At 40.9% G+C, this 13,702-nt stretch overlaps 1 protein-coding gene across 3 annotated transcripts in view; it reads left to right on the top strand.

Moving 5' to 3' along the window:
- LOC109874129 (G-protein-signaling modulator 1-like) overlaps window positions 1–13,702 on the top strand; it is a 66,780-nt gene that overhangs the window by 32,968 nt on the left and 20,110 nt on the right. For all 3 annotated transcript variants that reach the window (XM_020465922.2, XM_020465923.2, XM_020465921.2), the window contains exons 10-11: window positions 11,662–11,732; window positions 11,852–12,016. In XM_020465922.2, coding sequence (XP_020321511.1) covers window positions 11,662–11,732; window positions 11,852–12,016 — 236 coding nt within the window. The remainder of the gene's footprint in view (window positions 1–11,661; window positions 11,733–11,851; window positions 12,017–13,702) is intronic.

Here is a 13,702-nt window from a genome sequence, read left to right as displayed (position 1 = left end):
TCACAGGATACTTATTGGACGCTGAAAATGGAATTTAACTATAGACTATTAACAATTATAGCAACAGTTTATTTTCAATTTATGTGACTGACAACAATTACTTTACCATAGCTCTTCAGAGTATGAGGTAAGCCTTTGAATTATTTGAATGTACTGTAAATGGTATTGGATGCTTTTTCCTTCTAGTTGCTATGGATCTGTAAAGAATAGTCAAGCGGTTTGAATGCATACTTGAGAAGGCTTCTGTGAAATTCTATAACCCGTTCTCTATTCAATTGGTTGAGGGAGATATATGCATATGTCAGAGGTGGATTGAGTTTTGCAAAGCGCAGAATAAGCTTTAGAGAATGCATACATTTGTCCTTCGCAGAGCCACGGGCTGAGATAAATTATGTATGCAGAGTAATGTCTCATTGTACTTCTGTCAACATAATCCTTCTCTGCTGATAATGCATCTTAGTGAATGCATTATGTATGTCCCTCTAAAAGGACGTCTGTAGAAGTATAGAGTCATCATTTCAGCTCGATCGTTCTGAGATTGGATTCAATCCATCGCGGATCAGAGGATGGAGTCATTTAGCAGATGCTCTTATCCAGAGTGACATAGTTAGTGCATTCATCCTCAGTTAGCTAGGTGGGACAACCACATATCACAGGCATAGAAAGTACATTTTCCCCCAGTAAAGTAGCTGTCAGTAGAGTCCGAGCTAGAAAGGGGCTGGGGGGGGGGGGGGTCAAGATACTTTCTGAAGAGGTAGGGTTTCAGATGTTTTCGGAAGATGGGCAGGGACTCTGCTGTCCCAGCTTCAAGGGGAAGCTGGTTCCACCATTGGGATGCAAGGACAGAGAAGAGCTTTGACTAGGCTGAGCGGGAGTTGCCCTCCTGTAGGGGTTGGAAGGCCAAGAGACCTGAGGTGGCAGAACGGAGTGCTCGGGTTGGGGTGTAGGGTTTGAGCATAGCGTGAAGGTAGGGTGGGGAAGTTCCTTTTGCTGTTCCGTAGGTAAGCACCATGGTCTTGTAGTGAAGGCAAGCTTCGACTGGAAACCAGTGGAGTGTGGGGAGGAGCGGGGTGACATGAGAACTTCGGAAGGTTGAAAACCAGGCAGGCTGCAGCATTCTGGATAAGTTGCAAGGATTTGATGGCACCAGCAGGGAGCCCAGCCAACAACGAGTTGCAGTAGTCCAGATGGAAGAGGACAAGTGCCTGGATTAGGACCTGCGCCGCTTCCTATGTGAGGTTGGGTCGTACTCTATGGATGTTGTAGAGCATGACCCTGCAGGAGCGAGTCACTACATTGATGTTTGCAGAGAATGACAGGGTGTTGTCCAGGGTCACGCCAAGATTCTTTGTACTCTGGGAGTGTGACACTGTGGAGTTGTCAACCATGATGGAGAGGTCTTGGATTGGGCAGGCCTTCTCCGGGCGGAAGAGCAGCTCTGTCTTGTTGGTGAGCTTGAGGTGGTGGACCGACATCCAAGTTGAAATTTCTGCCAGGCACACAGAGGTGTGTGTCGCCACCTATGTGTCAGAAGGGGGAAAGAGAAAAGTAGTTGTGTCATCCACATAGCAATGATGGGAGAGACCGTGTGAGGATATGAGTGAGTTGGTTTATAGAGAGAAGAGGGCCTAGAACCGAGCCCTGTTGGACACCAGTAGAGAGAGTCTGTGGTGCAGACACAGATCCTCTCCACGTCACCTAGTAGGAGCAGCCTGGCAGGTAGCATGCAATCAAAGAGTGTGCAGAGCCTGAGATGCCTAGCCCTGAGAGGGTGGAAAGGAGGATCTGATGGTTTACCATGTCGAAGTCAGCGGTTAGGGTCAAGAAGATTGTTCTGAGAGATAACAAGAAAGTTGATCAGAGAGCACGCTCAAGTGCTACATTTTGACATCCAATGAGTCGAGTGTTGGTTTCTTTACGAGGGGAGCAACTATGGCCATCTTGAACTCAGAGGGGACACAGCCAGTGGTCAGCGATGAGCTGATAAGGGAAGTGAGGAATGGGAGAAGGTCTCCAGAGATGGTCTGGAGAAGGGGATAGGGTCGAACGGGCAGGTTGTCGGGCAGCCAGACCTCACTAGTCACAGGATGTCATCTGGAGAGAGAGAGGTCAAGGCGTAGTATTGTGTGAATGAGACCAGTGGACTCAATAGGTGATTGAGTAGCGGATGGTGTCAACCTTCTTTTCAAAGTGATTGACAAAGTCGACTGCAGAGAGGGAGTAGGGAAGGGTGGAGGGTTAAGGAGAGAGGATAAGGTAGAAAATAGTTTCCTAGGTTTAGAGGCAGAAGCTTGAAATTTAGAGTGGTAGAAAATGGCTTTAGCAGTGGATACAGAGGAAGAGAAGGTAGAGAGGAGGGAGTGAAAGGATGATAGGTCCTCCAGAAGTTTTGTTTTGCTCCATTTCCGCTCAGCTGCCAGCAGCCCTGTTCTGTAAGCTCACAATGGATCACTCAGCCACTGAGCAGGAGTGGAGGGCCGAGCAAGACAGGAGGAAAGGGGACAGTGTGAGTCATAGGATGCGGAAAGGGATGAGAGTAGGGTCAAAGAGGCAGAATCGGGAGACGGGAGGGAGTAGGATTTAGCAAAACGGAGAGATGATAGAATAGAAAAGGAGAGAGTGCTGGGAGAGAGAAAGTGAAGATTGCAACAGCGCATGACCATCTGAGTGGTTAAGGTTGGAGGAAAGGGTGACAGAAAAGGAAACAAATGAGTGATCAGAGAACTGCAGGGGGGTTGCAATGAGATTAGTAGGCTAGAAGCCTCTAGTAAAGATGAGGTCAAGCGTATTGCCTGCCTTGTGCGTTGGAGGGGATTGGGAAAGGGTTAGGTCAAAAAAGGCAAGGAGGGAAAAGAGAGATTTGGAAATAAATAAATCAAAGGCAGACATCGGGAGGTTGAAGTCACCAAGAATATAGGAAATAAGTTAACCCATTGTTGTGTCTCAACTATCATTAAATTGAAGACTTTTAGTTTTATCAAAGATTCTCTGTAATTAGTATTACGTGATTAAACTGATTAATCATGTAACTGTAATTAACTAGGAAGTCGGGGCACCAAGGAAAATATTCAGATTACAAAGTAATAATTTTCCTAATGTAACTTTTCAGATATTTTATATCTGATAAATTAGTCTTCTAATTAATTAATTATTTACTTTACCTCACGTTAGTCTCATTCCAAACGTCGTAAATAGTTGGTTATCTGCACGAACCCAGTCTTCACTGAGTCATCCATCAATTCACAGAAATGCATAAACAAACAGTTGATAGTTACAAGGAAATGATAACGGAGTTTCCCTAGTGGGCTAAACCGGCATGGCGGCTTGTTGTACAAAAAGGAAATGGGGGTCGACTGAGAAAAGACCACACACAGTTGATAATTATAACAATTGAAATGCTAATCCTTTGCACATGAACACTCACTCATTCGGGAACAATTGCAATCAATATATATATTTACACTCAGTGTGTTATCGGGATCTCTGCTGAAAAGTTAGTTTCCGTCCTCTCTCTCTCTCTTTCTCTCTCTGTCGTGGTTAGAGTGGATAGTTCAGAGTGACATTCATTCATTTCTTTATCGGTCTTTATCGGTTTCGGCGGTCTTCGTTCTTCGCATTCAATGATATCAAATTCCTAGCTGCAGACTAGTAATTAATATCAAAGACTTGTTCTTATTCTGTCAGTATCGATAGTCTAAGAGTTTAACCACGTGGTATGGTTAAAATATTCAGCAATCGTCTCAAACCTTGGCCCTCTCGTTATCGAGGTAAGCTGGTCTGCAACCTTTGTCCTCTCATGATTGAGAGAAAACATGGTCTGTTGAGAACTTTTATTCAAGAGTTTATTCAGGAGTTGCAGAAATGGGCCCGACCCTAACTGGGCTCATGGGCGGTCCTCTGATTTAGTTAAACTCAAAAGGGAATTGGAGTTTCCTTCATTAAACAGTCCAAAATCACATTACACAATTTTACAAACAGTATCATCCTCACTCATTCATCTTATACAACAGTTAGATGTAAACCTCATATCTGAGGCTATTATTACCATAACGCTGTTTAAATGTGACCGCCCCGTCTCCCATGAGCTTCCCCAAGTTGTAACAAATGGACCAGTTCGTAGCTGGATTCTTCACCAATCTTTTATACCTTCTCCGGAACATGAATGTTGTTCGGACCTCAAGTTCTGTGAGGTGGAAGACATTCCTTTGTTCTCTATGAAAATTCACTCTGTCTCTATACTGTGGCCATGAGGAGATCATCTCCTCAGGAGATGACCTCCTCAGGAATTTACAACCTCTCTGACCACAGCAGCCTAGTTGTATGAGGCAGGGAGAGGGGGATGGGGCTTGCTGTCCCCACAGAGGGCAACGTCATGACACCATTCATGTCCATAACGGAAATGTATAATTTCCTTTAGTACAGTACAGTTCTCTGAACTTAATGATGGACAAATCTGAAGAAATGTTCTAAATCGGCCAAAGCATTTGTCTACAATGTGAGTTTTTGATATTGTAATGAATTTAGTCTTTGGAGACATGAGGCTACTGTTTTTGGCACATTTCATGAATTAAGTCCTGTGAATACATATTCAAATGATCAAATCATAATTTTTGGTATGTAGATAGTCGGGACCATTTTATATTTATATATATTGTTTTATACATACATACATGCATGCATCCATCCATCCAGTACCAGTCAAAAGTTTGGACGTACCTACTCATTCCAGGGTTTTTCTTTATTTTCATTTTTTCTACATTGTTCTATTTTCTACATTGTCGAATAATAGTGAAGACATCAAAACTAGGAAATAACACACATGGAACCATGTAGTAAAAAAACAAAAAGAGTTAAACAAATATATTTTAGAGTGTTCAAAAAGCCACCCTTTGCTATGACAGCTTTGTGCACTCTGCATATATAAATATCTGAATAAATCCTCTCTCTCGCTCCATTGATTTACATTGGATTTGCGTATGCTGTGAATACATGTTCAATACATGTTCAAATGGTCAGATCTTAATTTTTGATGTATAGCTTGTCCGCATTCAGAAAGTATTCAGACCCTTCGACTTTTTCCACACTTTGTTACATTACAGCCTTATTCTAAAATGTTTTAAATAGTTTCAATCAATCTACACACAATACCCCATAATGACAAAGCAAACACAGGTTTTTATAAATTTTAGCAAATTTACAATAAACCCCCCCCACAAAAATATCACATTTACATAAGTATTCAGACCTGTCACTCAGTACTTTGTTGAAGCACCTTTGGCAGCGATTATAGCCTCGAGTCTTCTTTGGTATGAAGCTACAAGCTTGGAGTTTATCCCATTCATCTCTGCAGATCCTCTCAAGCTCTGTCGGGTTGGATGGGGAGCGTCGCTGCACAGCTATTTTCAGGTTACTCCAGAGATGTTTGATCGTGTTCAAGTCCGGGCTCTTGCTGGGCCACTTAAGGACATTCAGAGACTTGTCTCGAAGCCACTCCTGTGTTGTCTTGACTGAGTGCATAGTGAACCTTCGCCCCAGTTTGAAGTCCAGAGCATTCTGGAGCAGGTTTTTTATCAAGGATATCTCTGTACTTTGCTTTGGGAAAACCTTCCAGAAGGACAACCATCTCCACAGAGAAACTTTGGAGTTCTGTCATATTGACCATCGGGTTCTTTGTCACCAGCATGACCAAGGCCCTTCTCCCTCGAAAAGCTCAGTTTGGCCGGGCATCCAGCTCTAGGAAGAGTGTTGGTGGTTGCAAACTTATTTCATTTAAATATAATGGAGGCCACTGTGTTTTTGGGGACCTTCAAAGCTGAATAAAATTTTTAGGTCTCTTCACCAGATCTGTGCCTCGACACAATTCTGTCTTGGAACTCTACGGGCAATTCCTTCGACCTCATAGCTTGGTTTGCTCTGACATGCTCTGTCAACTGTGGGACCTTATATAGACTGGTAATTGCCTTTCAAAATCATGTCCAATCAATTGAATTTACCACAGGTGGACTCCAATCAAGTTATAGAAACATCTCAAAGATGATCAATGGTAACAGGATGCACCTGAGCTCAATTTTGAGTCTCATAGCAAAGGCTATGAATACTTATGTGAATAAGGTATTTCTGTTTGTTATTATTAATACATTTGCAAAAATGTATAAAAACCTGTTATTGCTTCGTCATTATGGGGTATTGTGTGTAGATTGAGTAAAATGTGTTATTTCCTCCATTTTAGAATAAGGCTGTAACGTAACAAAATGTGGAAAACGGGAAGGGATTGAACACTTTCCAAATGTGCTGTATATTCGAAAGTATATATATATTTATATATTGATCCAGACAATCTATACACCAAAAATTATTCATTAATATATGACCATTGGAACATGTAATCACATGACTTAATTTGTGACATGTGTAAAAAAAATTGTACACGCACTTGTACAAAGACTAAATATAGTGCAATATAGAATCATCTGTAGTTTACAAATGAGTTGAATCATACTGTATATTTAGCATATTTGGGCTTGGAATAGGTCAAATACAAATAATATATGCTTTTAAACAATTTAATTTGGAAATGTCATTGGAATGATTCTTTATATTTTCTCAATCTCAATTTTGATACTGGAAATTAGATACTGACAATCAATCTTAACATTTCAATGTGGCCTGCCTAGACACTTGTACTAGCTATGTTGACACCAAATTTCATGGATTTACAGAAATTGTTCAGTGGCGCTTTTTGATATTGTACGAAATATAGTAAAAGGATGTGAATGGGTTTTAATGTTTCTCCCAGACAGACATGCACTGTTAATCATTCACGCACGGTTATACAAATGACACCCTACAATTCTACATGTAGTAACAGTTGAGAGGAAATCCATGTATTGTCTTTTTCTTACCCATTTGTCATTGTGATATATTGTTTAAAAATATTCAGGGAATATACTCTGTATTCCAAGAGAACGGCAATGTTCTAAGGCTATGATAGGAGAAAGATAAAGGGACCATGTGAGAAATAATCTAATGAAGATAGACTGATGGATGGAATGTTGAGTGGTCATTGTTTGAGGTCACTTGAGAGAATTCCGGTCAATTGCATCTTCTGGGAGGTTGGGAGGAAAGGGTTAGTCAGGTGGACACAGCCCTGCTCTGTGTATGGAGAGGACATGTTGGATGTTTATTTGAGACAGAGACGGTCTGTTTGGATCAGCAGGCCCATGCTGTACAGACTGTGGTTAGGTGGGACCCAGCCCTGGCGGCCCTGGCACTGCTGCCTCGCAAAATGGAAATACAATGAGAAGACAGACATTCAGGTTGTTATAATGGTGATGAAGTTTAGAGTATTGTAGTTTGCGAACCATTGGTGCTTAGCGTTTTCTATGCAAGAATAACTTTATGCCTTACTATTTACAAATTGTCAAACTAGTATGTAATTTAGGACTGTGTTGTGTCTATTCATTTGGGGGGAATTCCAATCTGAGTTAAGCCACCGTAAATAATTCCCTTTTTAATGCACTTTTCTCTCTACGCATTTTCTGACCTTGCTATTAACTTGCTATTAATTTAGGGTGGAGATTAAAAAAATAAGGTGTGGCAGTGTGTCTTCAGATATTCTGTCCTTGATTTAATTCCCTCATAATTTCACCACATTTACACATGATGAAAAGATGTAGTAAGGTTGAGCAACCTGTCAGTTCCAAGTGGAACAACATCTACTTTATTTTTTTCCCGATAGAAATAACAGCATTCTCCATAAACTGACATTTATAAATTCATAAGAACTATCGATAAGAGCTAGGTAAATGAGTAAGCCTTTTGGATAAGGGGATTGTAAATATAAACGACAATTGTTTTAGATATATTTTACCTTATGATTGCTGGAGACAAATGTGAAACAAGTCATATTGGCAGCAAACTGAAGCATATCAACAGACTGTTTCAACTTTTCCACAGTGAAGTTTATGATTATGCTGGCCTTACAACTTGGGATGAAATTGGGGGACCCAAGCTATCAGCTTCTGTAGCCATGAGCAAATGACAGTATAGCACCAAACCTACCAGTTTGATTTATGATTTCTACAATGTTTTATTTATTTGCCCAGACTTTTCAGTTTAAAAAAACCCAATTTGTATCATGTTAAATATTAGCCTCTATCGGTAGTAACTGTCAGTTATACCCACATACATTTATAACTGTCAGTGACTTTAGTGTTAGTTTCCTTACATATTACATCATTCAATTACGTTGTTATTTTACTGTTCATGCCTCTGTCACATTTGTGTAGTTTTTCCTGAGGATCTCTAGCAATAGTGGATCATATTAGGCTAACGTATTATAAGTTGTGCAGTAATTTGGGACTTGTAGTCTATTTGAATCATGATGGAACGCAAAACATACTTAAGTTCAAAACTGGAGCTTGTCGCACGGTCCACCACGACTGGACCGTTGTCAAAGTTCCATGATTATTGAGGATTATTATGGTAGATTTATAGGACTACTGTTCAACCGCTATTGTACACTTTTCTCACCTTCCAATATTTTATGGATTGAACAATTGAATATGGCAACTTTCAGGGGGAATCAAATCACTATTTCTGATTCAGCAAACATTTTTTTGTGTAAAGTTTTGTGAGTCTGTTGAACTATGTTTTATTAAAAGGTACACCAAATTTAAAGGGGTGTCTTTAAATAAATGTACTGAAAACCCTATTGAATGAAAACTCCATGAGAAAATCTGTTGGCCAGTAAGTGGGAGGGTTTTCAGCAATTTAATTAAATGTATTCAACATGCGCAAGGGAACCACTCCTGCAAAGTCTGTTACGCACCTCCATACTGTAAATCTGAATCCCAACTCCTGAAATGCATAGGAAATATGTACATTTCCTAAATCTGAATCGGGCCCTAGATGTGCATGTCTGAGATAACTAGGCCTTCAGTGAGTCCATACACTGGACACGTGAGAGCCGAAGGAAACCAGTGTAGATAGATTTGGGATGGTGATTATGTCCCAGTGCAGACGGACATAATACAGACCATGTATGACAACAAAATATTTGGTTGTGTACACTTGGGCACGGTGTAGAGTGAGTAATGGTAATCATCAAGCATTACATTTTCCCCTCCAAACAAATACACAGATGGGTTCTCTGATGCACATAACAGAAACACAATGAAAATAGAGATGTCAAGTTTTGAAGAATTAGGCTCCAGCCACATGGTTAAAATCATCTATTGGTCATATCATGAAGCAAAAATACAAATGTTCAGAATAATGATAATAACATAACTTTCTAAATGTAATTCCTAATCCAATCCAAAAATTCTATAGCTAACGATACAACCAAATACATAGTGTTTTTTTTTTTTTTACTTTCCAAGTGTCACATGACTGATAGATCTCATGCTTGTTCTATCTACGTAGAAGTGGACTGCAGAAATGGACATACAGGGTACATCGGTAGGGCTGTGACGTTCGTGGATTTTTGGGTAACGATTATCATGCAAATGGTACGGTTATTGTCAATTTTCATTTTTGTTGAAAAATGTTGTGAGCTTGTAATAAATACAACACAGCCCTGATGACACCCCTATCTCAAAAACAAATGGTTTTAACCGCATGGAACTTTTGGAAATGATGCTTCTCTTCCAGACCGTTCTGCTCGTAAAATGATTACCAACTCTAACCACTTCAAATGACAGACTCATATTAGGTAAACTATATCTACTTCAATATAAAGTTGAATCCCCCTTCCTCAAAAATAAATGTAGTAAGATGATTATGAAGATCATTTTTTTTTAATTCACAGTTATTGTCGGTCCAGCCCTACACATTCTCCATATCTCAGTGCAGGCCGTCCAGCTCACACACTGGCCCAACATTCCCTATGGGTTCATGGCTCGTAAAGGGCCGGTTAACCACAGTCTTTTTACTTGGCTGTCTGACTGAACCGCGTCCTCACCACGCATCACAAGACCATCTATTTGAGCTGTATGGGAAACAGTCTAGATATGTGTTTTGGTTATATGTTTATATAGGTTTATCGGTTGAACGATGTAGTTTTTGAATGGTCATCCTACAGAACCTTGTGTAATACATCAATGTTAGAGACATTGGTAAGATAACGTTATTGCACCCTTTTATAAGGGGTTTGTAAACTATTTTTAAAACTATTTAAACCTCTTTAGATGTAAAGTCCCTTGTCTAGGGGACTCGCGTGGTTCTGGTACCAGTTCCGACTGACATTTTTGCTTATAAATGGATCTATGGACACCGTAGATCAGAATTGGGGTAGCCCTGGTAGCGTTAGTACTGGTTGCCACGGACTGTGAGAGGTAGGATGTGAAATCTAAGTAGCACATTCAGAGATAAAATAATTCATAGATGAAACAAAAAACACTTTGTTTAATATGAGATGAAAGGCAAGTTCTTAACGAGTTCAGGAAGCCAAGCTAGAGCTATGTGTGACGTTCACAGTTGTGGGAGCAGATCAAGAGAGAACTTTAGAAAATATGCACATTTTCTCTAACACTAAACATACAAATATGTATTTTAGAGTTATAAGGAATCTTATAGTGGTTTAATAATTTTATTATGCTATACTTATAAAACTCATGTCAATTCAAGCCGTATCCATAGAGTTTTGTTGAATAGGAAATACGTCATAAAATATTTCGTAGTTTCATATTTGTACTTGAGCTTGTGTCCTCAAAAGTGACTACACCTCAGCAATGTATAACTTTTTGACCTTTTCTTGGAGTATGCAGCATTACTAGTTATTGTTTGTTTATGGTCCTCTCATAATAAATATTTTTCAGGGATTACATAGATTACATGTATTAATAGATTGTGCTGATCATCCAGATTCAATCAGATACAATTAATACATATTGTATTAAGATCAAGGGTGTGGGGTTTCCACGTCACTAAGGTCATTAACAAACCAGGCACAAATAGAATGCAAAGGGGAAGTTTATTAGGGATTTTCATACACGGGGAAAGAAGGGGGAATTCACCAATCACCTAACAGTCCACAAGTCATTCCCTTTGTCAGTTCCCTTTTCCAGGGGTAATCCACACACTCGGGTCCACACACTCGGCCAATCCGGTCCGGTACACAAGGGGGTTAGTCCGACAGTCCAGGTCACAAAGTGTAATCTCACACATAGTATTCTGTCTTCTCCCACTCTTCATAACGCTCTTGGTTCTCTCCTACTCTGCCCCGTTATGAATGTTGCTTCCTCCTTTTATCCCCAAACACTCCCTGGCTTAACAAGTTAGTCTTTCTTCTTTGGGGCAGGAAGTCCACATAAGGCCCAGGGGTGAAGCCAACGGACTGCCCAGATATCTCCCCTCAATCACCACTCCTCTCACCTCTCCCTGCCTGCTGCCACAATATTTATGAAATACCTGTACATACTTTAACGATCCTAGCCTTGATTAGTGTGTTACTATGTCTCTGAAGTGGGATTGTGGATAGGGTGTTTGTCTTGGGTCAGGTGACCCGGGTTAAAGCCCCCCTCAGGGCAATACTGTCCCCCCATTCATTACAGTACTAAAGGACACTAAACCATCCATACACACTAAACCGTCCATTTACAACTTTACAAAGGGTATCTTATGCTTTGATGTCCTCTTTTGCTCTCCTCTTTGTTCTAGGAGCCAGACCCAAAATTACCAAGAGAAACAGTATGGACAGTGTCGAACTGTGGAAGTACTCGTCAGATAAGGTAAAAACAGTCATTTTGTTGATTCATTGAGATTTCGCTTTCTCACCTAATTTCTGACATTTTATAAAATGACAACATACACATGTAAAATCAATGAAAATCCAATGGTATCCCTGCAGAATGGAGACAGCCAGGAATTGGACAGTATATCTCGGAGATCCAAGAGTCAGCAGTCTCAGCCAAGTAGAGGGAAGGGCTACCCCGACAGCCAGTCCTCAGATGAGAGGCAGTGGTTTGACTCCCCTGTGGATGCCAATGAAATCACAGTCCAAGTCCCGCCTCCGGTGAGTAGCCATATTTTCATTTTCAATACTTATTTAACCATTATTTAACTAGGCAAGTTAGTTAAGAACAAATTATTATTTACAATGACGGCCTACCCCGGCCAAACACGGACGACGCTGTGCCAATTGTGCGCCGCCCTATGGGACGCCCAATCACGGCCGGATTTGATGCAGCCTGGATTCCTACCAGGGACTGCAGTGATGCCTCTTGCAAAAACGTAGTTAACCAGTGCATAATTTTTCCATTGATCATCCTTGAGATGTTTCTACAACTTGATTGGAGTCCAACTGTAGTAAATTCAATTGATTGGACATAATTTGGAAAGGCAAATACCAGTCTATATAAGGTCCCACAGTTTACAGAGCATGGCACAGATCTGAGAAGGGTAGCAAAACAATTCTGCAGCATTGAAGGTCCCAAAGAACATAGTGGCCTCCATCATTCTTAAATGGAATAAGTTTGGAACCACCAAGTCTCTTCCTAGAGCTGGCCGCCTGGCCACACTGAGCAATCGGGGGAGTTCCTCTGTGGCGATGGGAGAACCTTCCAGAAGGACGACCATCTCTGCAGCACTCTACCAATCAGGCCTTTATGGTAGAGTGGACAGACGGAAGCCACTCCTCAGTATAAGGCACATGACAGCCAGCTTGGAGTTTTCCAAAAGGCACCTAAAGACTCTCAGACCATGTGAAACAAGATTCTCTGGTCTGATGAAACCAAGATTGAACGCTTTGGCCTGAATGCCAAGTGTCACGTCTGGAGGAAACCTGGCACCATCCCTACGGTGAAGCATGGTGGTGGCATCATCATGCTGTGGTGATGTTTTTCAGCGACAGGGAGACTAGTCAGGATCGAGGGAAAGATTAACGGAGCAAAGTACAAAGTACAGTACTTGATTAATACCTGCTCCAGAGCGCTGAGGACCTCAGACTGGGGAGAACATATACCTTCCAACAAGACAACAACGCTAAGTACACAGCCAAGACAATGCAGGAGTGGCTTCGGGACAAGTCTCTGAATGTCCTTGAGTGGCCCAGCTTGAGCCCGGACTTGACCCCGATCGAACATCTCTACAGAGACCTGAAAATAGCTGTGCCACAACGCTCCCCATCCAACCTGACAGGTCTTGAAAGGATCTGCAGAGAAGAATGGGAGAAACTCCCCAAATACAGGTGTGCCAAGCTTGTAGCGTCATACCAAAGAAGACTCGAGGCTGTAATCGCTGCCAAAGGTGCTACAACAAAGTACTGAGTAAAGTGTCTGAATGCTTATGTAAATTTGATATTTCCTTTTGTTATTTTTAATATATGTGCAAAATATTCTAAAAACCTGATTTTGCCTTGTCATTATGTGTAAATGAGGGGAAAAACAACTTAATCAATTTTAGAAAAAGGTTGTAACGTAACAAAATGTGGAAAAAGTCAAGGGGTCTGAATACTTTCTGAATGCACTGTATAACTTCACTTCCTCATTATATCCCTGCATAACAACAACATGCACCTGGTGTTTACTTGTCATGTTCATTTAATTAACGTGGAGAATATACCAGAGGAAATTAGAATGGTCAAACTCATCCCTATGTCAGCTCCACTAAAAGGCATCAGTTACAAAGACTATTGTTTTCAATGTGTAGCCTAGTTCTATAATGGGCTCAGAGACACAATGGCTTGAAGCGTGTTAGCTTT

Source organism: Oncorhynchus kisutch, linkage group LG29 (assembly GCF_002021735.2).
Source record: "Oncorhynchus kisutch isolate 150728-3 linkage group LG29, Okis_V2, whole genome shotgun sequence".
In the NCBI taxonomy this organism is placed as follows: Eukaryota; Metazoa; Chordata; class Actinopteri; order Salmoniformes; family Salmonidae; genus Oncorhynchus; species Oncorhynchus kisutch.
The sequence above is the reverse complement of the archived record's forward strand: the minus strand, read 5'-3'. Positions and strand labels throughout refer to the sequence as shown.